The sequence below is a fragment of the Nematocida parisii genome (genome assembly GCF_000250985.1).
Source record: "Nematocida parisii ERTm1 unplaced genomic scaffold supercont1.1, whole genome shotgun sequence".
Taxonomy (NCBI): domain Eukaryota; kingdom Fungi; phylum Microsporidia; genus Nematocida; species Nematocida parisii.
The window spans coordinates 914389-941265 of record NW_013524646.1 but is presented as its reverse complement, the minus strand read 5'-3'; the positions used below and the strand labels follow the sequence as shown (position 1 = coordinate 941265).

General features: G+C 35.1%; 15 protein-coding genes and 1 non-coding gene across 16 annotated transcripts; 3 read left to right on the top strand and 13 right to left on the bottom strand.

The window, feature by feature from the left end:
• Positions 1-249: 249 nt before the first annotated feature.
• On the bottom strand, positions 250-606 carry NEPG_00648 (uncharacterized protein; the record flags this gene model as incomplete). Its single annotated transcript, XM_013203025.1, has 1 exon — positions 250-606. The coding sequence occupies one exon, from the start codon at positions 604-606 to the stop codon at positions 250-252; it is 357 nt and encodes a 118-aa protein (XP_013058479.1).
• Positions 607-2458: 1852 nt separating this feature from the next.
• On the bottom strand, positions 2459-3646 carry NEPG_00647 (uncharacterized protein; the record flags this gene model as incomplete). Its single annotated transcript, XM_013203024.1, has 1 exon — positions 2459-3646. One exon carries the CDS (start codon positions 3644-3646, stop codon positions 2459-2461), a length of 1188 nt encoding a protein of 395 aa, XP_013058478.1.
• A 215-nt stretch (positions 3647-3861) lies between these two features.
• NEPG_00646 (uncharacterized protein) lies at positions 3862-4131 on the bottom strand (the record flags this gene model as incomplete). The annotated part of the gene is made up of 1 exon (XM_013203023.1): positions 3862-4131. A coding segment is annotated over one exon (270 nt), but the record flags the coding sequence as incomplete, so codon positions are not given.
• On the bottom strand, positions 4098-5012 carry NEPG_00645 (uncharacterized protein; the record flags this gene model as incomplete). Its single annotated transcript, XM_013203022.1, has 1 exon — positions 4098-5012. One exon carries the CDS (start codon positions 5010-5012, stop codon positions 4098-4100), a length of 915 nt encoding a protein of 304 aa, XP_013058476.1.
• Positions 5013-5289: 277 nt separating this feature from the next.
• NEPG_00644 (uncharacterized protein) lies at positions 5290-5523 on the bottom strand (the record flags this gene model as incomplete). The annotated part of the gene is made up of 1 exon (XM_013203021.1): positions 5290-5523. The coding sequence occupies one exon, from the start codon at positions 5521-5523 to the stop codon at positions 5290-5292; it is 234 nt and encodes a 77-aa protein (XP_013058475.1).
• Positions 5524-5588: 65 nt separating this feature from the next.
• On the bottom strand, positions 5589-5933 carry NEPG_00643 (uncharacterized protein; the record flags this gene model as incomplete). The annotated part of the gene is made up of 1 exon (XM_013203020.1): positions 5589-5933. The coding sequence occupies one exon, from the start codon at positions 5931-5933 to the stop codon at positions 5589-5591; it is 345 nt and encodes a 114-aa protein (XP_013058474.1).
• Positions 5934-5998: 65 nt separating this feature from the next.
• Positions 5999-8641, bottom strand: NEPG_00642 (uncharacterized protein; the record flags this gene model as incomplete). The annotated part of the gene is made up of 1 exon (XM_013203019.1): positions 5999-8641. One exon carries the CDS (start codon positions 8639-8641, stop codon positions 5999-6001), a length of 2643 nt encoding a protein of 880 aa, XP_013058473.1.
• A 338-nt stretch (positions 8642-8979) lies between these two features.
• On the bottom strand, positions 8980-9176 carry NEPG_00641 (uncharacterized protein; the record flags this gene model as incomplete). Its single annotated transcript, XM_013203018.1, has 1 exon — positions 8980-9176. The coding sequence occupies one exon, from the start codon at positions 9174-9176 to the stop codon at positions 8991-8993; it is 186 nt and encodes a 61-aa protein (XP_013058472.1). The 3' UTR covers positions 8980-8990.
• Positions 9177-9453: 277 nt separating this feature from the next.
• Positions 9454-9568, bottom strand: NEPG_02671. Its single transcript, XR_001214615.1, has one exon. It is a non-coding gene; the product is annotated as a 5S ribosomal RNA (ribosomal RNA).
• A 293-nt stretch (positions 9569-9861) lies between these two features.
• NEPG_00640 (uncharacterized protein) lies at positions 9862-12648 on the bottom strand (the record flags this gene model as incomplete). Its single annotated transcript, XM_013203017.1, has 1 exon — positions 9862-12648. One exon carries the CDS (start codon positions 12646-12648, stop codon positions 9862-9864), a length of 2787 nt encoding a protein of 928 aa, XP_013058471.1.
• A 457-nt stretch (positions 12649-13105) lies between these two features.
• NEPG_00639 (uncharacterized protein) lies at positions 13106-15045 on the top strand (the record flags this gene model as incomplete). Its single annotated transcript, XM_013203016.1, has 1 exon — positions 13106-15045. The coding sequence occupies one exon, from the start codon at positions 13106-13108 to the stop codon at positions 14981-14983; it is 1878 nt and encodes a 625-aa protein (XP_013058470.1). The 3' UTR covers positions 14984-15045.
• A 446-nt stretch (positions 15046-15491) lies between these two features.
• On the bottom strand, positions 15492-17705 carry NEPG_00638 (uncharacterized protein; the record flags this gene model as incomplete). The annotated part of the gene is made up of 1 exon (XM_013203015.1): positions 15492-17705. One exon carries the CDS (start codon positions 17703-17705, stop codon positions 15492-15494), a length of 2214 nt encoding a protein of 737 aa, XP_013058469.1.
• Positions 17706-17823: 118 nt separating this feature from the next.
• On the bottom strand, positions 17824-20275 carry NEPG_00637 (uncharacterized protein; the record flags this gene model as incomplete). The annotated part of the gene is made up of 1 exon (XM_013203014.1): positions 17824-20275. One exon carries the CDS (start codon positions 20273-20275, stop codon positions 18110-18112), a length of 2166 nt encoding a protein of 721 aa, XP_013058468.1. The 3' UTR covers positions 17824-18109.
• Positions 20276-20803: 528 nt separating this feature from the next.
• NEPG_00636 (uncharacterized protein) lies at positions 20804-22888 on the bottom strand (the record flags this gene model as incomplete). Its single annotated transcript, XM_013203013.1, has 1 exon — positions 20804-22888. The coding sequence occupies one exon, from the start codon at positions 22886-22888 to the stop codon at positions 20804-20806; it is 2085 nt and encodes a 694-aa protein (XP_013058467.1).
• Positions 22889-23403: 515 nt separating this feature from the next.
• NEPG_00635 (uncharacterized protein) lies at positions 23404-26372 on the top strand (the record flags this gene model as incomplete). The annotated part of the gene is made up of 1 exon (XM_013203012.1): positions 23404-26372. The coding sequence occupies exon 1, from the start codon at positions 23655-23657 to the stop codon at positions 26370-26372; it is 2718 nt and encodes a 905-aa protein (XP_013058466.1). The 5' UTR covers positions 23404-23654.
• A 50-nt stretch (positions 26373-26422) lies between these two features.
• Positions 26423-26581, top strand: NEPG_00634 (uncharacterized protein; the record flags this gene model as incomplete). The annotated part of the gene is made up of 1 exon (XM_013203011.1): positions 26423-26581. The coding sequence occupies one exon, from the start codon at positions 26423-26425 to the stop codon at positions 26579-26581; it is 159 nt and encodes a 52-aa protein (XP_013058465.1).
• Between the last annotated feature and the right edge of the window lie 296 nt (positions 26582-26877).

Here is a 26877-nt window from a genome sequence, read left to right as displayed (position 1 = left end):
ATAGTATTAAATATTTCGGGTTATTGGTCTGAGTATTCTATGAAACATACTACTTGATTTTCGAATATTAGACATTAGTAAACTTTAATGTTTATTGAAAATGCAACTCTAGTTATAGACGAGTTCCTTACTTTGTTTGCTATTGAACGTACACCTTGTCACCACACAAACAATGTTTTATTTGTCGATTTATTGCCGCGTTGACCACTTATCAATGTAACTCATGTATGCCATCGGCCTATGCTAGTCTTAGCATACAACATCCCGGGGCAAACCTTTTAGTTGGCTAAAATGTCTTACTAAAGTTGAGTTGGGTTGATCCTCTAATCGGATCGTGTATGAATCAGTTGTTTCGTTACCGGTAATTGTTCCCGCGCGTTCGAAGTGTTTATCATCCTTACTCACACGGACGTCGTTCTTAATGAGGACTTTATCTCCTGCTTGAAATTTCGGAAGTTCTTTTTCTTTAAATTCTTTCTTATATTCGGGTACGATGTGTTCTCTTATGAGCATCCAATTCTCAGGAATGAGGGCTTCATTAGGCGGCATATTGATCGCTCTTTGTACTTGTTCGTATGTACATGTTTGTTTTCTCGTTCCAGACATGTTCTACATTTCTCTAATATCTTCTTCAGCTTTGGTTGGTCATCTTGATACTGTTGGCCATAAGTTCTTTACGGATAGTTTTACGGTGATCCCACTCTTTATGTTTCTGTAGTACCTGGGTTTCAATCGCAGTTAAGGATGTAGATGCTATCCGGTAGATATGTTCTAGTCCTGGGTGTGTCATGTCTTAGGAAACACGCAATGATCGAGAAAGCGCGTCAGCTTGGATCATCTCCTCCCCTCGGCGATACTTTGGCACGAATGAGTATTCGTCCAACGTCTCATACCATCGTCTTATGCGTGCGTTTCCAAATTCAGGCTTGGTGTGGTAGTAGGTTATCGCTTGATGATCTGTTATCAGGTCAAATTCTACTCCCTGTAAATAGTATTTACATTTCTCCATGCCCCATATGACTGCATATAACTCCTTTTCTGTGATAGCGTAGCGCTGTTGTGTGTCTGTCAGTGTTGCGGAATAATACGCGATTACTCCTGCTTCCTGTTTTAACACGGCTCCTATCCCTGTATCTGACGCATCCGTCTCAAGAGTAAATCTCTTTGTGTAATCCGGAATTACCAGTTCGGTAGCTGATATTAGTTTGGCTTTTGCTTCTTCAAAAGCTCTCTGATGTATTTCTTCCCATTTCCATGCTTCATCCTTCTTTGTCAGGTTGTGCAATGGCTTCAAGATTTCAGATATGTTCACCAGAAATCGGCGATCATATCCTAGCAATCCTATAAATCTTCTTAATTGTTTCTTGTTTGTGGGTGCGGGATAATCTTGTATTCCTTGTACCCTAGATTCTAGTGGTCTGATTGTGTTGTAGCCTATTTTGTACCCTAGAAAATCCATTTCTTCTGTGGCAAAAACTGTCTTCTTCCAATTTATCTCCATTCCGTATTCTTTGAGTTTCTTCATTACAGCTGTAAGGTGTGCTTTGTGACTAGTCATGTCTTTCGAATATATAAGTATATCATCGATATATACTACGCAGCATTTTCCTAATAGTTCCCGAAGGATATTCTCCATAACCCGAATTTGGAAAATATTTGGTGCATTCCTATAACCCATAGGTAAGACTACAAATTTATAACATTGTGTTCCGATTTTGAAGGTGGTCTTGTATTGACTGCGCTCATCCAAAGGCACTCTGAAAAATCCATCCTTTATATCTAACTTAGTAAAGAATCTCATGTCTCTTAGATCATCTGTAATAGTCTGTATCTTTGGGAGCGGGTAGTTGTCTTGTGTCGTCAGTAAGTTAAGTTTTCTCAAGTCGAGGCAAAATCGCCATCGTCCGTCTGGTTTCTTAACTAAGTGGATTGGGATTAACCAGCTTCCACCTTCTGTTTCGACGACAAATCCGTCGTGCATAAGTTCTTGTACTTTTTCATAAGCAGACTCAATTTTCTCTCTGCTCATGTATCGGTGTTCACATGCTTTTTCTCCAGGCGTGGTTTCCATTACCACGGGAGTCACGTTGCCTGTCTGTGATACTTTAGCAACATTTTCCAGAATCAAATCGAGTTCGTTCTGGGAAAGGTGAGAGTCTTTATTTCGGTTTTCATATAAAGGGATTTCTTTTTCTTGTGTGGCAATGACTTTTTCCGAGGCGTCTTTAGTTATATTTTGGGTAACCGACTGTCCTTCGGTTTAATGTTATGTCCTTTGATATCTTTACCTGTTGTTCCCGTGGGTTCGGTTCCAGGAATACGCGCTGTTACGTATCTTATTTCTTTGCGCTCTTTTACTTCCATTTTCTTTTTATGTGCTGTTCTGATTTGTGAAAAGTCTATGCCGACTAGGCTCTGTGCAACCAATAACCACACTAATTTTGATCCTATTGAAATCTCACAGTTTTTTGTTTGACAATACTGTTATCGCATGAGTCCCTAAATCTTCCCCTTTACATGTAATGTTTACCATAATTTCCTTGTACGGTTTTTCCGTATGCCGGCTCATTGCTCCTCTTAGAACTTGATCGGAGTTCTTCTCACTGATGATGCACTTGGCTTTAACCAATGAGTTGTATAAGATTCTGTTTATAACAGTTATATACGTATCACTGCCCAGATAGCCAGTGGTGTCTTGGGCTCCAATCCGGATTAAAGCTCTATTTGGGTCGAATACGGATGTTTCCCCTCTTCGGATCGACTTATCTGTTGCTGGTTTTTCATAGCAATTCTTAGCCACATGTCCTGTTTTCTTACACTTAGTGTAAGTCTTATCTGCAGATTTCTTTTTAGACTTGTGCTTTGATTTCGGATTAACATCTTGGGTTAAGGTTTGTCCAGTTAACATGTTTCTTGTTGGACACCTATTTTTCATTTGATAATAGATTTCGGATGAGCTTAAATCCCAGTTGATACTCTTCCAACCTTCTGGATACTTGTTAGTTCCACCTGTTTCAATCTCACTGGCTAGTCTTTCAATAGAATATCCTCCAATGTGTATGGCAGCATAGATATGGTCTAACCATACTGTCCAGTCATTGTATGCCTGCTTGATAGTAGGTACTACAAATGCCTTCCGCTGTGCATATTTAGTTACTAGTTTCACCCATTCCTTTTCTACTTCACCCCATGGTGTTGTCTTCCCTAATGATTCCTCTTGTCCCAAGCGCTCTGCCAATTCCTCAGTTTTCTCACGTAATGCATACAAATTTGGATTCGCCTGACTTGTTATTCCCATACTTATGAGAGTCAGTCTAAATCCATTCGACATTTGTTTCAATGGATCGAATATCGTCCAAGTAACTCGAAGTTGCAACATTACGTCAAACGGAACCTGTGTAAATACTACTGTCTTACTGATCTGACTCAGTATATCTGCAATGAGTTTCGGTGAAATGTCATTACTAGCAGTAGTAGTACTAGATAGGTTAGATTCCACCTCTGAATAATCTGTCTGGTCTTCCTCTTCCGAAAGATCTCTAATTGGCTGTCTCTGGTGCTCAGGCAGACGTAAAGTCTCCTGAAGCTCTTGCTCTGCTGTAAACTCCTTCTTGTCTATACTACTTGATTTTCGAATATTAGACATTAGTAAACTTTAATCTTTATTGAAAATGCAACTCTAGTTATAGACGAGTTCCTTACTTTGTTTGCTATTGAACGTACACCTTGTCACCACACAAACAATGTTTTATTTGTCAATTTGTTGCCGCGTTGACCACTTATCAATGTAACTCATGCATGCCATAGGCCTATGCTAGTCTTAGCATACAACAATAATACTTCAAATTATTGATAACAAATTTACAATATTAAATGCGCAGTAAACTCCTGCTTTGTATACCCAGAAAACGATCGGTGGGACTCGCTTGACGGAATAATAAAATGCTGTATGATCTCTCCTCTAACTGTTTCTTCTGTGCCATTTCGGGTTATTTCATCCTCTGCTAACACTATACCTTCTACCTGTTCTTCACTGCTCAGAACCTTTATTCCTAATGCACACTTTTCATCGTATATAAATACATTATTAATATTTGCTACTCCATTAGAGGGATTAAATCTACCCGGCACTTTGCTGATGATGAAATAATAAAGGCTCGCTTGCACAGAGAAAATAAAACTGCTCTGGGGTGCGCATCATCTGATACATCTTGAAAGACAGTAATGCTTTGTCTAATCACCCCAGCCATTGGCCAAGTATCTACTGAATTTATTTTCTGCATTATTCTTCCAGCAAAACCCACACTGAATCCATCTGCTTCATCTGGAGTTGGCCACTTCATCTGCGCTATTATACACTCCATTACCCACCCTGGCACTTTTGTCTTTTCTACGCGTAATTTCTTCTGCGCCTCTGTCCAAACAAGTATTTTGCATATCATACCGGTGTGCGTCCTGTCTGCCCACTCGTTTATACTATACACGCCCCCTTCATTCTTTTTCAAGCATGCGCCCAGCTTCTCAGAAATAGTGCACAGCCTGAAATTCCCTAGCTTTTTAATGAGCTCTTTCGATGCGCACACTCTTCCTAGTTTTGTTGCCATTACTGTGTCTCTCTTAATGAAATGGCATACTTTTTTTTCTATTTGCAATATTTGTTGGCGTATAGCATTCTTGGTATTAATACTATATTTCTTTTTATTTCCTATCCCTATAAAAAAGCCTGTATAATTTAGACTATAGGATAGAGTGAAGCAGAGTGGATTTGGCATGCCACAAGAAGAAATAAAAATATAGCCTAAATCAGATGCATTAATTATCTGCATGCGCCTCTTGGATTCTTCAGAATGTAACTGATTCGGCTCCGGCGTTCTAACGCATAAACTGCCTGCTGCTTCTTCAGGCGCGCTAAATACCACCTTCCATACAAGCATGCAAGTTAAAAACAGCCCGCCCGAAATAAATAGAGTCTCTGCGCATTTCTTGGTTTCTAGTTCAAAATCTAATCCCATAGCTCATATTAGAAAATATGGGTTTAAACAATGCAAGGAAGGAATCAAATGATGAAATAGTTATGTATTGCTTTGATCTAGGCCTCAATGAGTACTTTATTTGCACAAAGCAGATGGTCTTAAAAATAATATAATTGCTCTCTATACACATGCAAAACTACATGAATTAAATAATGTCATATTGGTATATATTCATCTAGCAAATATATTTTATACAGTCTGGAAAACAAGAGAATAAAGAAATGTTCTGTCTTTTATAGGATTATCTTAGAATAGTTCACATGGCACAATATTTCAGACTCGGGACTATAACACGACATATATAGAGTAGACTGTTAGTATAAAAAATACAATTCACGTATGCGCTTATACAATTTTTAAAAAAGCGTTTTAATACTCTGCCAATTTGGACACAGCAAATTATTGTCTTTATTAGGCAGTCTGCAGAAAATGTACTTGTTGCCTGAAATAGTACAAAATATACTCCAAAAATTTGACTGGCATAGTACATAGCACGTTAAACTATTTTTATTTGAAATATAACCCAAATGCAACTTGTTTCTTGCCTAAGCTTTTTTAAAATATGGAGGTTTGAACTACTTCACACATATAATGCTTAACCCGAATTTCTTCTAATATTAATTCTGTTTCTAGCTCTTTTATCTCATTAACACCTGTCGTTTTATCTGGGATTGTTTTAATACGCAGCTGGAAGTCCATTTCATTACGTATTTTACTAGCTATATCTATTACTTTTATAGCCATTTCCTCTATTTCTGGTATAATCGATTTTTCTTTTTTATATGTATTTGCTGTAATTATTTGTATGTATGGACACATAGCACATTCTATTCTATAGATTGCATTACGTAGATACTCCAATACTTTAAAAATATCATTTAGCTTTTTGAGATTATCCATCTTAAACAATTGGACAAAAACATCTTCCTCTAGTTTATATTCTCTTTGTTTCTTCTTTATATTAACTAGATTGGTGTAAAGACTATTAATTTTTGGCAATTTTCTAATGCACTATCTACTCCTAGATCTATTAGTGCTTTAAAAAAGTCGCATATTTTTTTTTCATTGTCAATAAAAATAGTAGAAATAACATCTTCTATATCCCAACTCTTATTATGGATTCTCATAAACTGATTTCGTATCTCATTATACTGAGCTTTAATTGTTTCATTCTTATTTATGTATGGACCACATGCAATAAGCGCACCCATCATCTGGTACTTGCAATAGAATTCTTCTATATTGTTTAGAATGTAAATAGTATCATTAGCCTTGTTTTCTATTTCTTCCATTGACTTCAACTTTTCACCTTCATTAGTATTCCTATTATAAATAGAGTGCATTGTTTTGATGTTCTGGTCGCCTTTAGTCTGAATTGGATCAGAAATGCTTCTTTGGGAAATATCAATCGATTGAATGGCGTTTAGTAGAAAGCTGAAAGTGTTTTGATCCGTATTTGGTGTAGATATCTCTTTAATTGAACTTTGTATAGTTATCATGTAAGACTCATTAGAAATATTTTTAAAGTCCAACCCGTTCTGAGCGGCTATATTATGCAATAACAATATAAACTCGTTCATGTCATTTACAATATTTTCCCTACTTTTTTTGTCTTCTATTTTCTGCACACTCATAAAAGCATAATGTATATATTCTGTGGTAGTGAAATTCCAGGTTAAGCACAGCAATAGATTTTTTGCTTCAGTTTGACTTAGATGCCATAGTATTAGATTGGTAACTGTAAACAGATTAAATTTTCTTTTTACTACCATATATGACTTTATAAAGCGAATAATAGCATGCGGTGCATTCTTGTGTATCAAATATATAAGAATGAAAGAAACATAGTTCATAATATACACGTTTAAATAATGGCACATCGGATAAATACTATTTTCTAGAAATATCTTTGGGTTACTTTCCCTAGACTGTTCATAAATACTTGCAATAATGGCAAAAATAAGTAAATTTGTGTTTGTGCTGCATATATTCATGTATCTCCCTATTGTGTTTGCGGCTAATTGTACTGTTTTGTGGTTTTTGTCCAAGTTGTTATAAATGGCTTTTGCGAACAGAGCTGCCACTATAGTTTCATAATTACATTTTACTTCTAAATTTTCCCAAAAAGCATCAAATTCTAGATTTTTCTGCTCTGTAATTTTTATAAAATCCTCTACCTGTATGTTATTACTTGCATTTACAGTGGCATCTGACATTTTAATTTTATCTGCTAAAATAAATAAACAGTCACTCAATATATACTGTATGAAAGTTCTATTAAATAACACCGCAAAGCTATTTTTAATTCTCTCAGTTTCTTCATACTCATGATCTCTTAGTGATCTATTGATTAAACTTTCATATATGATGTTTATTGGGCCAAGTTTTTGAATCTTATTCCATATATATTCGCTTAATTCCTCCAATGGAATTCCTTCCCATGTGGAGTTCTTATTATATGAACTTATGAAGCATCTGTCAAATATTATTTTTGCAGTATTTTCTGTGCTTGTCATTTCCTGGGTTTCCTTACCTGGCAGATACTCACATAATAAATCATGCACAGTTTTAATAAATTCTTTTATTTCTTCAATACTATTTAAATAATAGTGCACATATTTCTGAATAAGAAATCCTGGTGAGTTAATAAAATTTCGGGTTTTGTACTCTTCATACGTCTTTGGTTCTACATACCCTAGTTCTTCTATTACAGAATTTGATGAGTGCTTAATAAAGAAGTTCACTATATTGTATGCGCACATTTCGTGTGCTTCATCTGTTTTAAAATACACTGCATTTTCTTCGATAATACTTGCATCAGCCTCTATTACTTCGGCAATGCTTGTACCAACCTCCTTTCTGCAGAAATTAAAGTGGAAATCGTTGGATTGGTTCTTCTGCAATGCCAGATGCATATGCTGGTTGTTTTTTAAAAACTTCAGCGGAATATCCAGTCCTTCTGCCAGAAGAAGCAAAGAAGCCAGAATAGTGTGATCAGCTTTATTCTGTGCTGTATTAATACTACTGAGAAACCTACAAAATATATTAGTTTTGTTTTTAAATTCAGACCTATATTCCTCTCCTCCATGGAACATTAAAAATAATATACTATAATACTCCTGCATATACTCTAACTGTTTACTCGTATATAGTGGATTTGGTATCACTGCATAATGCTTACATTTTAATTGTTTCATAATAGTATCCCCAGCCCACCCGGGATTATTAAATATTTCATTATGCTCCCGCTTAACTTCTGCAGAAAGGTACATCTTGTATAATAAAATGCCCATGCGCTCATATATATGTGTTCTTGCTGGATTTAGCGGTCCTCCTACGTGTATGTGTACTTCCCCCAGCGCAGGGTTGTTAATTGTATAGTATTTAAGAGGTGTAAGCTCCTCTACTCTATGCATTATAGCATATAATTGTTCTAAAAGAATTGTTAGATACATAAAGTACAGCGCCCGAGATGAAATGGGCTTTATCTTTCTTGCACACCATTTTGTGCATCTATCCTGTGGGATTTCATATGCCCTAGTGCCTATTTTTCTCTTTTTCAACCACATATTTCTATCTAAAAATAAAATTATTTGTGAACTATGCATGATTTATAAAGAATTTTAGGATTCCTATATTTAAGGAAATATTTTAACTCCTGCACAATGCATTCAATAAAGACTTACCTAAATTAGACTTACCTTCGGAAAGAATAAAAATTATAATTTTAAACACATTATGCCCATGTTTCATTCTTTAAACTAAACGAAAAGTACTCTGTACTGGTTCAGCAATAATATCAGATTTTAGTAAATATAAGTATCTGTAGTGAGATGGTATGTTATAGGATTTCTTATAAAATAACCCAAAATTATTTCGAATTTCAGATTATTTAGAGGAATTCCTTTCCACTTGCAACAAACAATTAAGAAAATGTAAAAACTGCATATTTATACGCTAAGACTCTTCATGTAGAAATAATAGTGTATAGTTGGTTCTTACAAGAAATAGTTGTAAAATTCCTTTAGAAAGAACTCTTTTGTTATTCCTGGCGTGTGCGTCTCTCAAAAATAACCTAACATTTATTGCTTCTGTTTTATAAATAGACAATGTGCATAGGATGAAATAAATTATGTAAGGCATAAATAATATTTTTATTTTAATAAATCATGCATAGTTCACAAATTATAATTTCTATTTATATGCTTGCTCTCTATTAAATTAGGCATACACACTCTTATTGTTCTCTGCCGTACTCTTCTTTTATACTACAGCCGGTGGCCTTATTGTTTCTTTAATGTTAAATGGCTCAAACTTACTTGCACTACTATTGGTTTCATTTAATGCTAGCGCGCTCTTATTATAATAATGCATAGTACTACTCTGCGATTACTGCTTTCTTAAGAGTGGCAAAGAACAAAAAGTGCAGCACTCTGTGTTCCCACGCGGTCTCCCATTGCAGTACTATCAAAGCTGTCACGCGCTTAACTTCAGAGATCGAACGGGTTCTGGTGTGTACGCAGGCATATGGCCGCACATGCATATTCTATGCCCATGGGGTTTCTTTCTGTGCATATTCTATTCTGCAATAATAAATTATTTTATTATTATTGTAGGCAAAGGATATGGACTAGTTATGCTTTATTAAAAATAAATCTGTACACTAATTTTATTTTTGAATAAAATAAACAATTTTAATTCTGTACTAATATTAAACTAAAAATAAAATCTATTTAATTTCTTAATAACCTAAGTCCTATAGCAATAAAAATTAAAACACTCTTATTTATTGCGCATTACACTGCAACACTAATAATTATTATAATCATCAGCACAGACTTTGAACAAACTTTAGAATGCAGAAATACTTGTTTTTTCTGGTGGATATATCGTCACTTCCGGTCAGCAGCTCTTCTTTGTTATCCTCCAGAAGAGAGCATGTGCTCTTTGCAGCGGACTCAAAGCACGTGGGCGATATTAATATTTTGACACGTTCTGTCAGACTGCTTGCATCTATGCAATCATAAATAGCCTTGGCAATCACTAGAGGAGTCTGTTCGCACCGCAGCACAATGTGCATAATCCAGCCCAGAAATATGTTGGCTGCGCAGTAATCATCAGACACCGGTGCACACCTTTTTACTGTGCACAGAAAAGATGTTATTTCGTTTACCATATCTTCCTCTGTTGCTATCTTGGACACTCGCTTAATCATATTCTCGCATAGATGGGCACCCCCGAAAAACGCATACCGCTCAACTGAGCAGTGCATTAGAGAACAGAGGGATGCACACGAGTGTGCAATAGATGAAACAGATGAGTCAAATAAAAACAGAGGACGGATCAGCGCTCTTATACCCGCAGCACTTTTGTACGCCTCTAGTAAATCCTCTGCATCATATTCTAGGTTGTTGTAGTAGTACAGATAGTTCTCGTTGTAAATGCATCCGTTCATGATTGCCTGCCTTACTCTTTTGTCATCTAACTTAACACTAGATATAAGCCTGGAAGTGAACTGCACCATGTGGTCTGTGATAGCAAATGTTTTTCCGCTCGTGTGGATTAAAAATACTTCAATGATTTTAGACGTATATTGAATGTCCCGCAGACTGCCATACACCAGAAGACCTTTCATAGCTTCGTAACTACCGTTTAATAAAATCGAGTGTATTCTGCGGATGTGCACACACTCTGTGCCCAATATGCGCGCAAGCCTGTCCATCTCATTTTCTATGTACTGACTAATAATGTACTCGTTGTAGTTTTCTGGCGCTGAATAGGCCTTCTGAATTTTCTCTAGCTCTTGCTTATTCTGCATAACATGGAAGTTTTTGTCTCTGTTGGCACTTGAAGCAGAAGTAATAAAGGGCATTTCGATCTCAAGCTCCCTATAGCTATGGAAGGGATACTCACTATATGTGATTACAATAGGGGTGCTGCACTCAGTGAATATGTCTGCTCTGCCACTCTCAGTCTTTTCTATCTTAAGATGGCTGCACTCCACTTTAATGTTCTTGTTCTCTGAGAGGGACTTAAATGCATTTTGTAAAACATTCTGTATTACTGCCTGATCTGGCTCTTCTACCTGTCCCTTCTTAATTATGCTACTTAACCAGGTAATTGCATCACTCAGTTCTTTATTAGTGCCTGCTAGGCCTTCTATGGCATAGAGCATGTTTAGCAGGCCAAACTCAATTTGTTTTTTGTCCTCTGTATAGGAAATATTTGCGCTTGCAGAATTATTTGCAGCGCGTACAACCATGCACCAGTCATTATGTAGTGCGCCGGTGGTGGTGTACACTGGATGCCAGTACTCAGTAAGAAACGCCTTTAGCTCGCTTAATGGGCTGGGCAGATGGGATGGATTGTGCCCGTTTATATAGTGGTTAAAAGTAAAACAGAAGAGTAGATCAAGAAGGGTGTGCTCGATATAGCTGTCCTCAGTCATGTCTACATACCCACTGCTTCGGAGATATGAGGGAATGAACGAACACGGCGCCTGCACATCTTTCACTAGGAAAGGAGCGAAGGTTGATCTGTCACTCCATATCGGGCGAATGCTGTGTATCTTATCAATATACTCCGTTGCTGCATTTAACAGTATATGGCTCTTCTCAATGAACAAAGAATAAAACACCCGAGACGCCTGTGACTCTACATCTGTTGCGATTTTAGTATTGTTCTGATCGGGCAAGTAATCATTGAGTATTTCATGCACAATGCGCACAAACTCTTCATACATCTCTACACTGTCTATATACTCAAAGAAGTATGACTGGATGAGAAACCTCGGATTAAATAAAAAGTTGCCAGTCAAGAAGTCCTCATGCGCTGTGGGAAGTAGAAATTTCTTTGGCACCTTTAAAGAAGAGCCTGGCGCAGTGGCCTTGAAGAAACACACAATCTCTTCTGTCACCTTCTGATAGACAAAAATTTTCTGGCTTTCATTTCCATCCTTCAAAGACATATATAGGTTGATATGGAAGCCGTTATCTTTTTTTTTCTTTAACACCAGACTTTTCCCCATCTTTGGATCGTTCTCTACATTAATTGGAAGGTTCACACCATCAGAGAGAAGAAAAAGAGCCGCCAGAATACGGAGATCGATCTGACTGTCCTTGTACATTTGCAGAACCCGAATGAATGAGTCGGGGGTAGAAGGCTTTATTAATATGTGGCTATTTTTAGAACAAAACATATTCATCAGCTGCCTTGTGAAGTACTGCAGATATGCAAGATTTTCCCCGCCCAGCCGCACACATGAATGCTTTTTGTGTGAGAATAGGCTAAAACCATTTTCTTCATCTTCATCCCTGTCATGTTGCTTTGTCTCTTCTGCATATAAGGTGTACATCCATAGATTTTGTAGATAGCCACACTTCCAGGCTATGTACATGTTCACAGGGGAAAGCCCTCCATTTGGATGTATTCCTACCAAGCTGTGTTTATCCCCCACTTCCATATTCTGCACCTTTATTGCGTCTTCTATTCCTATCACAGCACACACGCGGTGCATCATTGCCAATAGTAGTAATACTATAATACCATTCTTTTTCAATGTGTTTTTTATTATAAGCTGTTTTCTGCTCTTAAGTAGATTGCATTTCTCTTTCATATCTGGATTGAATTAAAATTAAATTTCTTTTATATCATATATATCTGTGATGGCACCACCACTCAAGCGCGCGGGCCCGAGACCTATCCTCCAATGCGCCTACGCGCGCGGTGATCCCGCCTCGGTGAAAGACCGGGATCTAAGAATCCCAGATCAACTTTGGACTACATAAGTAGCACGCGTCCAAACAAATGATGGGACAACCAAGAAACATATTTACTAAAAGGCTTAGCGCCAGTAGAGCGCTACATGGACTCCGCGTCCGCGCACCTCCCGATATTCTAATAATCATAATAAAGAGCATCCATCAATACTATCTCTATCTATCTTGGACGATGTTATCCGGGCAGCGACGGGTCCTCCTCGTGAGCATCTCATAAAGTATATAAATTTGTGTTTAATTTATGATCAAATAGTAATATATAAGAACTTTAATGTGAATAAAGCAAAGATTAATATGTTATATTCTATACCACAGCAAATTAAAGTAACAGAATATGCTATGCTTATAATAGGAATAATCTGCATAAATATTAGACTAGTACAGACGTCTATGGAGCTGGTAAATACATCTACACTAGCTTCTGCACACGCCCCTCAAGACCATATACATAAAGGGATAATTAGCACTATACACGGCATGGATTCAACTGTAGGTGAAAGAGAAGATTCTATTAGATATGCAAATAATATGTTAGAAGCATCAATACAAAAATATGGTAAAAATACAGCAACTAATAGTAGTACTGAACAACCAAAAAGAAATTTGAAAAAAATCCGGCAAACACGAAACGCCAAATCTGAGCATAGATACATTATATACAAGTTTAATTCAAATTTTAAAGCCATTACAGGAATGCAATTAAATGATTATTTGCAATACCATTGGCTAGAAACTAATAATTACTATTCGATTAGTAGCTATCAAACTATAGTAGATTCAAATTACTTTGAAGAATTGGTACAAGACTTTGTTGTTGTGTATTACATGGGAAATAACCCGAATATGCACACTGAATCTGTTAATATAACCCGAAATAATGACAAAATTATAAATGTACCTATTCTTAGCGCAAGAGTGCGTGATTACTATCCATTTGTAAAAGAAGACTTCAAAAACATGATCAAAACACACTTTAAATTAAAATTCGCAAGTCAAAAAATAGATTTGTTTCAAAAGTATGATATAAGTGAAGAGCAAGTGGCTGCCATGTTTTTAGATATGAATAAACCCCCAGCAATGTACAAAAAGCAAGACTTTGGGGATATTGCAAGATTTAACAGCTCTAAAGACTTCATAAATAAAATAGTTGACTACTCTACACCAAAAACAACTAAAGAAACGCTGAGTCGTCTTAAGAACATAATAGACACATCCCAAGTAAAATTAACTATGTTTATTGGAGGAATGTTTAATGAAATAGAAAAATTTGGTATGGCTTTGCCTAAATTCAATGTAAACAAAGAATATCTAGATATTGTTTCTGCAGACATGCCCCTTTTACTCGATTTGAAAAATAGCAGTGAAATTACTACCAAATTAACAATAAGCCACCTTAAAAATATATGGAAGTTTACAAATAAGTGCTTTATATATCAACTGTTTGGCGTCTTTAAATTTATTGAACATCTTTCAAATATAGAAACACCGTATGGTTTAAAATATTTAAAGGGTTATTTGCATAGCTATAAAGATGAGCATATAAATGAGGGAAAAGAGTATTTTAACAAAATATACACTATAATTGAAAATGCAAAAAGTAGAGTTTCCAATGTTGACGTATCCAATGATAATACATATGAGATCAATGATGAATTTGAAGAAATATGGTATTTAGTAAAAAGCGCAATGAATTTACTAAATTTTGCTACAATGAGCTTTAAAGACAAGCTAGGGGACTTACGTGGGTACGCTGTGCTAACTAATAATATAGGTCTATCTAATCCGTTGCAGAATGCGAACAATGACTTCTACAATGCAGCAGATAGCGATATAGAAAGCTATGTAGAATATATATGGAAAATAACCAAGTATGCAGTTGAACATATAGGACTAACAGATGAAGAAAGGGGATTAGATGAAATGTCATACTACATGGCTTTGATAAAAGAGCTGGCTCTCTCTTCTCCAATGCATCACATGCCTTCTACCACTACAGATTATATATTACCTACCACCACAGAAAAGATACCACTTCCTCCTACCACTACTATAAAAAAAGCAACACTTACTCCTACTTACATCAGCAAAGCAGGCCAAATCACATTTAACATGCTTCTAGCTGTCTCTGCCGCGGGCGCCTATGCCCTTCAAAAGATCTTCTTTCTTAGATAGTTAACTTTCTACACTGAGAAATACCCTCTTTACCAGAATAAAACTATTAATTAAAAACCTATTAGACCTAGTATCTTAATTACTCTATTTAAATAAATTAATTTATTCTAATGTCCTCCCTCTTAATCATCCTAGCATAATATAACCCAAAATAAAACTCACATGAATTGAATCTCTTTGCTATCATATAACCTGAAATAATCATATTCTGGGCACAAGTAGATACTTTACTATGGCCTCTTCTCATGTTTAATTTATCTTATTAAGCGAGGTTTCATGTCTTTACTTGTGCTGTTCAACAGAAATATGCCCTATTTATCTTTAATACTTCTTTTTTTCCTTTTGGATTATTTTATTTTTAAATATAAACATCATACAAATAAACTATTCATATAGTATTAGTAACACCGTATACGCTATTGCTAATAAAAAATAGAGAATTATATGGCAGTATAATTACCCATTAGTTTATGCCTTTAATAATGTAAAATAGAAGCTGGCATGATTACTAGAAAGAGCGGCTCATAGAGGTGAATGTCCGGCCATCAGTAGAAGAATCCATTATTATAAGAATATCGCCGCTTTTCATAAGCTTGCAGTTAAACATAAGAGGAGGGGCCGCATGTATCAGCGTAGAATATGCCGTTAGCGCCTTTTTTTGATTTTCGTTCCTGGGACTTGTGCTTGTAGGTATAAAAAGAACATTAAACAGACATAGCTCTTTAAGATCAGGCATTCTATCATTAAACATAACAATTCTATATATATCCATTGTTAACTGTGTTAGCGGGGCAGATATATACAGAGTTTTTATTTTGTTGTTCTGTGTATAATTTAATATACGGTCAGATAGAACCGATATTATGCTATTTTGACTTAGCTCTTTAAGGAAGTTCATTAGATATATGTGTTGAATGCTTTGCATGTATAAAAATGGAGGCTCTATCTGCTGGATCTGCCTAAGTAGTGTTTGACTGGCGAAAGTGGCAGTTTTTGCACTAATGTCAAGATAGCACAGTGTGCTGTCTATTGAAAATTCTAATTCAACTGGATCCATTAGGAAACAATAAACTTCCTTTACAAATACAATACAGACAGTATACACTTGGTTCATCGTAGGTAGCATTCTATTAAGCCCCAAATCTATATACAACTTAGCATCTACACGAATGGTAGTGGGAGAAATGTGCATTCCAATTGTTCTATTCTCTTTTACTATATTATTCCCTTCCAAAACATATGAGTCCACTAGAGCCGCCTCTGTGCTTAGATACCTCAGAGTCTCCTTAATCTCATATATGTCTTTTAGCTTAAACTCATTTGTGTATGAGTAGAAAATCTTATTCATATTTAACTCTTGAAGTGCACTCATTCTTTTTAGGAATGAAAAGTCAGGGCACACACTAAACACTATATCTCTGAGAGTGAATGATCTGACATTATTTATATGCTTTAAACCATTTAGCCGGTCGGTGTCCATGAAGTCAATACTAGATATGGATATTTCTCTGAGAAGTTGGCACATGGCTGCGCTACAAAGTATTAAGTTTGCATAGTGCCTGCTAATGCAGCCCAGATTTAGTTCTTCTAGATGCAACGGTAGTGATAGATTAATATTTGCGTTTGATTTTATAACTGATCCCATGTAAACAGAGAGGCTTTTTAATGAAATGCACTTGTTTAACATATTCAATACATCAAAGGATATTAGTGTTCTGCGCAGCAGAAGCTTTTCTATCGAAAAAAATATTGTATAGACGCTAAATGCATTTTCATTTAACTGGAGGTCAAACCCACAAATAACCAAGCAGCCCACACGCGCCTGGTATGAATTGTAGTGTGCTAATATCGCATGGATAATTATTGGCACAGGCTTAAGGCGCTTTGGATATGAAGCAATAGAAGTGGCAATATTCCTTCTGTCATTTTTATCGGTTCTTGTGTCCGCAATGCACTCCTTTAGTACATCCCAGAGAGTTTTGGTTTCTATATCTCCAGATATGCTGGTATTTTCAATTACAACTGTTGTTTTATGTTCAATAACTGTATTAATAGATATTTCGTTAATGAAACTTTGGTTTAATCCATGGCCCTCTAGACTCTTTTTAATAACTTTGCCCAGTACTTCTATTACTTCCTTTTTTTCTGATGCATATTTATATTCACACAATACTTGGGGCTCTTCACTTGTTTTTTCTACACTGCTGTCCTTTGATCTAAAGGTTTTTTTTATTTCTTTGGATTTTCTCTTTATCGTTTGATTCGGGTTATTGTTCTCTCTATTTATAAATTCATTGCTATTCGAGGTTTCTGGGGTCTTCATTGTGGTTGTATTACTTGCTATAAATACTGGCTCCTTTCTGTCGGTTTCTCTTATCATTTGATAGTCTTTTTCGAGTTTCTCTGAAAGTACTTGAGCTATTTTTTGAGTAATATTATTATTTTCCTTTTCCTTCTTACCACAATGCTTGGGAGTGTCAATAGATTTTTTGAATATGGGGTTTTTATCAGATGATGCTGAAATGTATATACAGCTCGGTGCATACATATATTTTCTTTTACTTAGATTAATTAAAGGCAGCTTTTTTATACTAATTAAGGCATTTAACACAGCCAAACATATAAGCAATAGCAGTTTTATTAGTGTGTTTTTTTCCATTAAAAATATAAACCTATAAGAGATATTCTGTTTGAAATAAGTTGCTTTCTTGAAATTGCTCATTCGCAAACTTTAACTATTATTTAAGTTTCAGTGCATATTTATATTTCATAAATATCAATTTAATTTATTATTCCTGGCATAACCCGAAAACTCTGAATTAAAAAGTGTATTGTAGAATCTCTTTATTATGATGGTCTGTACCCACTATTGAGCAGACATTTGTTTTATGTACACCTATCGTGTACACGCCTCTTCTGCTATTTCTGGATGTTCTATATTGTATACTTAAAATAAAACACTACCTCATAGAATTTTGGCCCCAGAGGTACTTAAAATAACCAGAAATAATAGTAGTAATACATCTAACAAACATTGTATTCCCAAACATCCTATGGATAGCTTGGCACATTCGATTCATTTGAACCCGTGTAAAAACATACACAGACAATTTTCATGGCCTTTTTCTAGTATATTTCAATTCGCGGATAGTACCTACTGAATTCTTCACTATAATGGTGGCCAATTAAAACATCCTCTCTTATCACCGGATTGTCCAGAGGAACACTGCCTATTATGTTGCTGGTAAACCGAACCAGCGGACTATTTTCTGACAAAGCGTACTCTTTTCTATAGAGAGGTAAAAAATATGTGATGATTCGAACCACATAATCGCTACAATCAATCTTTCCTAAAATAAACAGACTGTACACACTGTTTGAGTTATCTTTGATGCACGCTTGAATTTTCTCATTAAGAAGGTACCTTGATTGTATATACCAGATATCTGTCTTACCCAATTCTATGCCGATGTACTGTCCAATCAAACACTCTATATAGTTTTCTGGGTCACTGTACGCACTCTGTATTTCAGTAAGCGTGCGTTCTACGGTTTTGTCGTTCTCACTAGATAATAAATCTTCTATCGGGACAAATCTGGCCAGGCGTAGGCGTATATCCATAAATATTCCGTGTTTTATACCATTGGCTGTGTACATTAGCTTTATTCCACCAAAAACATCGTGCTTTGTATCTTCTCGCATGTTTAATATAAGCTTATTAGACTCTACTATAAGATTCTTATTCTTTGATAGTGACCTGAGCATATTAGTTAGATACTCTTCTATGTCATTCGGGTTAGATATCTTCCCTGCACAGCACATCTTCTCTATGTAATTAAGTGTTCTGCAAGCTTCTTGGCTCTCTCCAGCCACTTCTGCTAGAACATATAAAATGTTTAACAGGCCACCGCCTAGCAAATTGCCTCCCTCAAGCCTATACAGAATCTTATCACTCTTCAAGTCTGCCACTACTCTGCACCAGTCCTGCTGCATCTCATATCCTGTAGTTTCAACCGGCTTGCTGTATTTTCTGAAAAAGTCTTTCAATGGCTTTGAAGCCTTGGGCAAATGTTCCGTTGTGTATGCTCTCATTTCTGGGTCATAAACCAGACAGCATAATAAGCCTAGCAGAACAGTCTCTGAACAGTTGAAATACATTCTTTTGTCATCCAGTATAAAAGTATCTGTGTCTCTGCTATATGTACTCATTAGTTTGTAGTGTGGCAGCTGTAGTGGTGTAATGAAAGGGAAAGCATCATAGCTGTCTAGCATCTTGCTGTATTCATAAATGGAGGTTATGTGGTCTTTTGCGCTAGAAAGATCTTCTTTTTCTATAAAGCACTTTTCAAACACATAGCTATCCCTCTGGCTTACACTATTTATTGCATTAAATACACCAGAGTCATTGTAATCTATTTGCTCAGTTAAAAGAGTATGCACCGCATTTACAAACTCAATATATCGGCCTGCTATGCCAACAAATTCGTATATGTATGACTGAATAAGGAACTGTGGAGTACTCAAAAATTCCCCTGACATAAACTGCTTATATGAAATTGGCTCAGTGAGCCCATGCATATGGGGATTGTCTATATACCTGCGCAGAAAAGCAATAATGTCCACAGTCTCTGTGTGATAGTTCTTCTCTCCTTTTTTTAGCCGTGTCATGTCTTCATATAAAACAAGGCTCTGGGTAACATATGTAGTTTTTTCATCTTTACTTTTTAGAACAAGCTTTTCTTTTCCTTCTTCTAACTCTGCTACAATAGGAATGTTTACCTTCTCAGACAAGAGGAAAAGAGCAGCCAGAATGTACATGCTCTGTGGCTGCACTTCATCCCTTTTTAAGAATGAATACAGTGCATCTTCTCTGTCTGCTACAATAGAAAGCGACCCTTCTGCAAAGGAAAACATCCGAATTAGCTGTGTATGAAACTGCTTAAGATACTCGTTCTTCTCCAGATCCTCACAAATATCTGTATATGGCCTGTCCTTGGCGGGGTCTCTTATATACTTGTAAATTGGGCCTCCATTATCTGCTACTTCATTAGTTGGCTTCAGACTATATTCGGTGTCTATTTCGGGTGCATAGAGTCTCTTGTTATACATATACCCAGTTTTGTGCATAATATACCCACGGAATGGACTGAGTGGGCCATCTGGGTGGATTGCTACTAAACAACCTTCTCTCCCGAACAGAGTCTCATGCATGTCCTTTATTTCCTTTGGCATACTTCTTGCGCATACAGTGTATGCTACTAGTAGCAGCTTTGTTATTATACTAAAAATCATTTCAGGGAATAAAATATTTTAATTTATCTTGTTTCTTTTTAATACCATATACCCAAATAGTGCTTATAGCGGATTGTTAGAGAAAACTCGAATTATCTATCTGCTGCCATGCTTAATCCCATGCGTAGCATATTTTACTCTTTTCATTTATCATACCCATGCATTTCCTGTTATTTACTGCCATTTCGAAGCGTTTAGTTATTGAATTTACAGTATAACATTTATTCCTTATAACTAAACATGCCCTGATTTATATGTAGACTATATTGGGCTGTTTATTTCTCTACATGCTGCTGATTTTTCTCTTTTTTTGTATACTGCAAATTTATTCCCTCTTCGTTTTTTATACAAATAAAAGAAAAAATGAAATACATACACTATTATTACTCTTTATGTACAATTTATTTAAATTATAAAAGTATTATGTTATTCATTCAATATACATTGGTTAGTAGATTGCAGAGAAAGCTCTCGAAACCAAATTAAATGCATGGGCATAGTCCATAGATGGACATCTCATATGGCTTGTTATGAATACCCAGAAAATACAAGATTGTTTTCTCTTTTAGTAAATGCAAAGGACTTATAATTCAGATTTTTTGGCATATGTTCTTTATAAATCTGCAGAGTATTTTTTTCATCGATGCTTTCTGGCTCTGTAGTGTCTGGTGCAAAGGTAATATTTGATAGCTCTAGGTTTTCAAGATCTGGCATAGAATTATTAAACATAATAATTTTATACATATCTATTGTTACTGATGGCACTAAAGCTACTAGTTTTAAGCTTTTTATCTTGCTGTTCTTTGCATAGTTAATTATTTTATCTGAAAGCATGTCTATTATTAAATTTTCTTTTGGTTTAATACTAAGAGAATTCTCTACATGTATTGTTCTAATGGTTTCTATTTGTAAGAACGAGAATCTAATTCTCTGTAGGCTATCAAGTAATAAAGAGGCAGGGTCTACTGCTGTTTCCGGATCAATTCTAATATCAAGCCAGCAATGTGTATCATTTAGTGTAAATTCTAACCCAACTGAATATACCCCGAAATAGTCTATGTTATTTATAATTTCAATTCGGATAGCACACCTTTCATTCTTCCTAGGAGCTGTTTTATGCATCCCTAGGTCATTGTATAGCTTGCTATCTACAATAATATTGATAGAAGAAATGCTTTTTCCAACTTCTTTGTTTTTCTTCACTACGTCTGCATATTCATCGAGTATTTTCTTTTCTGCACTGTCTGGAACTAAGTATAGTAGATTATTTTTAATTTTATTCAATTCTTCTACTTTAAACTTTTCAGTGTAAGAATAGAAAATATTCCACATAGTTAGTCTTCTGAGTATATTCATCTGTTTAAGGAAGGAGAAGTCTGGGCAGCCAGAAAACACTACGTTTCTGAGTCTGAATGAAGTTAATTTGCTAAGAGTTGTTAGTTGATTCAGAGCGCAAGTATCCATAGAGTCAATTTCTGAGATTTCTACGTCTTCTAGATTCGGGCATAGGTCTACTCCAACAAGAATCCAGTTTAGAATTTTTTTATCAATATCAGATATAATTAATCTTTTCAGTGACTTTGGTAAAGAGGGAGCTGTGGCAGTGTCGCCGCTGTTTAACACTATTACTTTTGAAATTCTAAGCTTCTTCAAATTGTTAAAGCCTTTTAGTGTATTAAGGGTGCTAGTCCAAATAAATGTTCTGCACAGCATAAGACTCTTTACTTCTCTAAATATCTGAAATTCGTTGAAAATGTTTATATTTAGCTTAAAGTTAAACTGCAATAGGGACAAAGAAACAAAAGACATATTCTTTGAGCTGTAATACGTAAACAATGCATGTGCAATAAGTGGAATATAAAACAGGTCCTTAGGATAGCGAATAACAACTTGAATACTAGAATATAAGTGGCTGGCATCTATGTCTATGGACCTTCCTTCTTTGCATGCCAGCAAAGCCTCCCATAGTGTTATTTCTTCTATTGCCTTTATGCTTGAAATTACAAGGTTTTCAATTACAGGTATATTTCTGTTCACAAGAAGTGTATTGATAATATAAGTGTCATTGTAATCGCGAGGATCTAGAGCTAGGCTTGGGTTCTTTTTAGAAAGACATTCTAGCAGCTCTATTAACTCCTCTTTTTCTTGTAAGCCACATGCAGGAACTGATGCTAATTCTTGAGAGGCGTTTATGTTTTGATTTTTCGTATATTTTACATCTTTTATCTGGATGTTTTCTTGTTTTTCAGCTTGCTTATTTGAGACATTGCATTCCATAAACACTGATTTTGTGCTAGAATTATTTTCCATAAAAGTCCCATCCACTGGACTAAAGTGTGTATTTGGCACATATCCCAATTCCTTTGCATTTCTCTCTGCACTTAATGGAGTAGTTTTTCTTAGCGTAGGTTCGCTTTCCGCCGAGTTCAGGCGAGTATTTCTATTTAGATTATTTATCTCTTGTTTTTTTTCACAGGGATTTTCTAAAACCATATTAGTAGTTCTCTTATCTACCCGTTTGAATTTACGCCAGGCTGTGCAAATTACTATGCCTAGTGGCAATAGACACATAAGCATGAATATTAATAGTAGTGTTTTTGCATTATTCTTCATTAAAAACTAAAAAAATCTTAGATAAGATAAAATTTTAGAATTCTATATTTAAGGAAATGTTTAAACCCCTGTCTAATGCATATAATAAAGAGTATGCACCTAATCCGAAATTTAAAATAAATTGTATAATAATATTTTTATTGGTGTATGTGTTACATATTGAATTATTATACCTTCTATATAAATAGAATAATAAAAAGAAAAAGAGAAGAGAAGGAAGGAAGGAAGGAAAGAGAAGAGAAAGGAGGAATGGGTAGAGAAGGAGACTAAACAGAAAGAGAACAAATAAGAAGATAGAAGGCAAAGTGTGTATTAAAGAGTGTGGCAGTATATTTAATCCAGACAACCAATCTTATTGTAGTATAACTGGAATAAATTAGATGAGCATTTAAATAGGAGATGGTATGAATTGCAATAAGTAACCAATCAAAGAATAGTTCGGGTTATATATGCAATCAGGCACGCCCATAAGTGTTTATTATGCATTAACCAATCAACAGTAAAGATAGCACGGAGTTATTAAAAACAAAATAACATATATCTTTAAATTTATTTCTAGGATGAACAATAGTAAGCTGTTTTTTCCTTAAAGACTTAGGTATGTGAAACCTTGCTATTTATTGAACTTCAAACACTCCCATATAGTTTTCACCACATCATTTATGATCATAATGTGTTTACCCCCATCACAAATGATGAATGCACATATATTAATATCATATTTAACCATTGTTATTCTGGATCTCACTATCCAAACCAACATAGTATGATTATAAAGCTACTAGTGATGATGTACACGATATGTGCAAGACTTGAGTTGAGTGATATAAATATAATAGAAAAAACCAAAGTTGTTATTGAAGAAGGTAACTTGTTAATACATCCAGATGGATCACTTAGTCCATCCAGAGGATATATTATGCACAAGAGCGGATATATGTACAACAAACGATTATATGCGCCAGAAATAGACACAATGTATAAAGTGATAAAAATCGGTGAAGATGGCAGATCAATTTATGAATACGAAAGAAAGCCAGTAAATGACCAGGCATATGATGATATATATGACCCGAAAAAATTTAAAGCAAAGAATGATTATTTTCTTAGATTTCATACACATCTAATCAATATGTTTCCATGCACGGATGGTGCACTTTCCATCATAGCAGGAAGACTGGATGCACCCACTTCTTTTCTGCTAAAAGATGAAGTGCAGCCACAGAGTATGAACATCCTGGCAGCTCTTTTCCTCCTGTCTGAGCAGGTGGATATTCCTATTGCTATAGAAGAAAAGAAAAAAGAGAAAAAACTTGTTCTGAAAAGTGTTAACGGAGAAACTGCATATATTGACCAGAGCCTAGTACTTTATGTAAACAAGAAAAATTCAGAAGAAAAAATTAAAACTTACCACACAGAAACAGTTAAACTTATTAACTTTATGAAACACTATGCAGGAGATGCAATAACTTACATACAAAAAGAAGGCTACACTGAGCCAACTACATATGAGCAGTTCATGGAAGGAAAGTTCTTAAGTACCGTGCAGTTCCTTATTCAGTCGTACATATACGAGTTTATTGACACAAAAGAAAAGTATATTGAGTTTGTAAATGCTGTATATACTATCTTGAACGACCAGATAAATAACAATAAATCTATTTCAAAGAATAAAAAAAAGTCATACAAAAGAGTACTGAACAAGTGCTTTATACAAGAAGGTGCACAGCCAAGTAAAATCGACCACACTACAACTATTTACGATATTAAGGATATAATAGAAGACTTTGGAGCATGCCCATTTATTAATTCATCACAGCTTCCGTCCTATATTCGGGTTAAAGCATATGATCGGGAAAATGACGAATTCATAAACAATGAAGCTCAAAAATATTCTAACTGTGTAGAAGCAGCTCTGCTAGGGCTAGTGTGCTGTTTAGTATATGATCCAAATAAAAAGAAGTACAATACAGACCATCTGCCCGACAATGAAGAAACTAAGCCACTGAAAGACTTCTTTAAAAAGTACACTGAGCCAACTGAAGTCACCGATTATACAATGCACGAAGATTGGTGTAGAGTGATAGCAGACTTGAAGAATGACAAGATTCTTTACTTAACGGAGAAGACGAATGAGCTGGACAGCAGTTTGTTGAATATTCTTTATGTTGCATCATATATAACCCGAAGCAAAGAAGAAGTAGTTAAAGAAATTAAGTACTTAGAAAAGCTTCTTTCTAATAAGAATATTAATGATGGGCTTTATATAGAAGAAAGCTTGACTACAATATTCAAGGAGCTATCAAATAACAAGAATCTTGATGTAGAGTGTGACAAATTTACAGTGGGTACACGAGAAGATAATAAGCTGGACTTATTTGGTGTGTTTAAGCTAGTATATACTTTTAATGAGAAAAAAAATGGAATATTAGTAGGAATAACTTCAGGGCATTCCTCAATAAGCTTATTAAAAAACTTATTGTCTATTAAAGAGAAAAATACTATTAAAAAAAAGTTGACTGAAATACAAAATACTTATAGTAATATAGAGAGTTACACAGCATACATAATTAGACAGTATATAAACATAGAACTTGCTAAGAAGGAAAAGAAGTATGCATTGGGCCGAATTCAAGAAAGTATTAGAAATAACCATGATAATATAAATGATATTTTCCTTCACGGGATGATTCTATCTGTTGACCAAAAAGTAAACATTGTTAAATACTTCTTGGTCATGCACGTAAAGAATACTCTACCAAAAAACAATTCACTAGTTCGGTTTACCAATAATCTCATAGGAAGCACTCCATTGAATGATCTAGCAACAAGAGACAATATGCTGCTTTATTGCATGCTTAATAAAGACAGCAAGAACTACTATCCAAGAATTGAGAGCTGCTGGGAAGAGGTTGCTACAATCACTATATATAATTTTTATACAATAATTATTGAAATTTTAAAGAAGTCAAACTATCCCCCAGATGTTATATTAAAGTGCTTTAAAAACTTGATGATGGTTGTGGCAGATAGTGATGAAAAGTATGGTTTTATTTCAGGATTCATATTAATTAACAATATAGTGAATTTTTCTATAAAGACTAATGAGCCAACTAAAACACTTTTAGAGTTCATAAAAATAATAGATGAAACAGTTATGCAGCCAGATGGATCAAATATATTTGTTATTTACTTAACATGGATTGCCAATGTAGAAATAAATAATTATTGCAGTTTAGATAAAAGGAAAGAGATTATAAAGACTCTAATGAACAAAATAGATTTTAATTATAATTTTAATCTAGATAACAAATGGGATTGTTGGGTTCTTGACCATTTCTATATATTGAAAAAATTGAAAATGAGTAAGGATATATTTTGTGATAAAGAAATCCCAAAAAGTGTTGAAAAATACGACCGTCTTGTGAAAACAATAAACAAAATTATTGAATTGGGCGAAAAAAGACGTTCTAGCGCCTCTTGAATCGTTTTACACGTAGAAATGCATATGTGAATATTGAATCTGGTGTACTCATGAGAAATAACGCTATTGCTTCCCTGCTACGTAGCCAACATAGAGAAGATAGTGAAAGGAGAGAGTGGAGAGAGCTATTCACTGTGTTTAGGAAGCGGTCTAAGTCTGCACGGACTCGTAGTCCGAAGGGCACAGCGGTGCTAGGCCTGGTGCTGTAGTAAGCTATCTCTACTCCTTTGAGCCTCTCTCTAAATTAGAATAGATGTCTGGGTTAAATAGTTGCAAGCTGTTCTACTGTGCTGTATGCTAAGACTAGCACTAGTATAGCACTACATGAGTTATCTGAATATTTACATAAACATGGCAGTATAAATTCAATTGATGTTACGGTCTATAGATACATATTCAATAAATTTCGGAATTCTATATTTAAGGAAATGTTTAAACCACTGTCTAATGCATATAATAAAGAGTATACCCAATTCAGACTTACCTTCAGATAAATTGTATAATA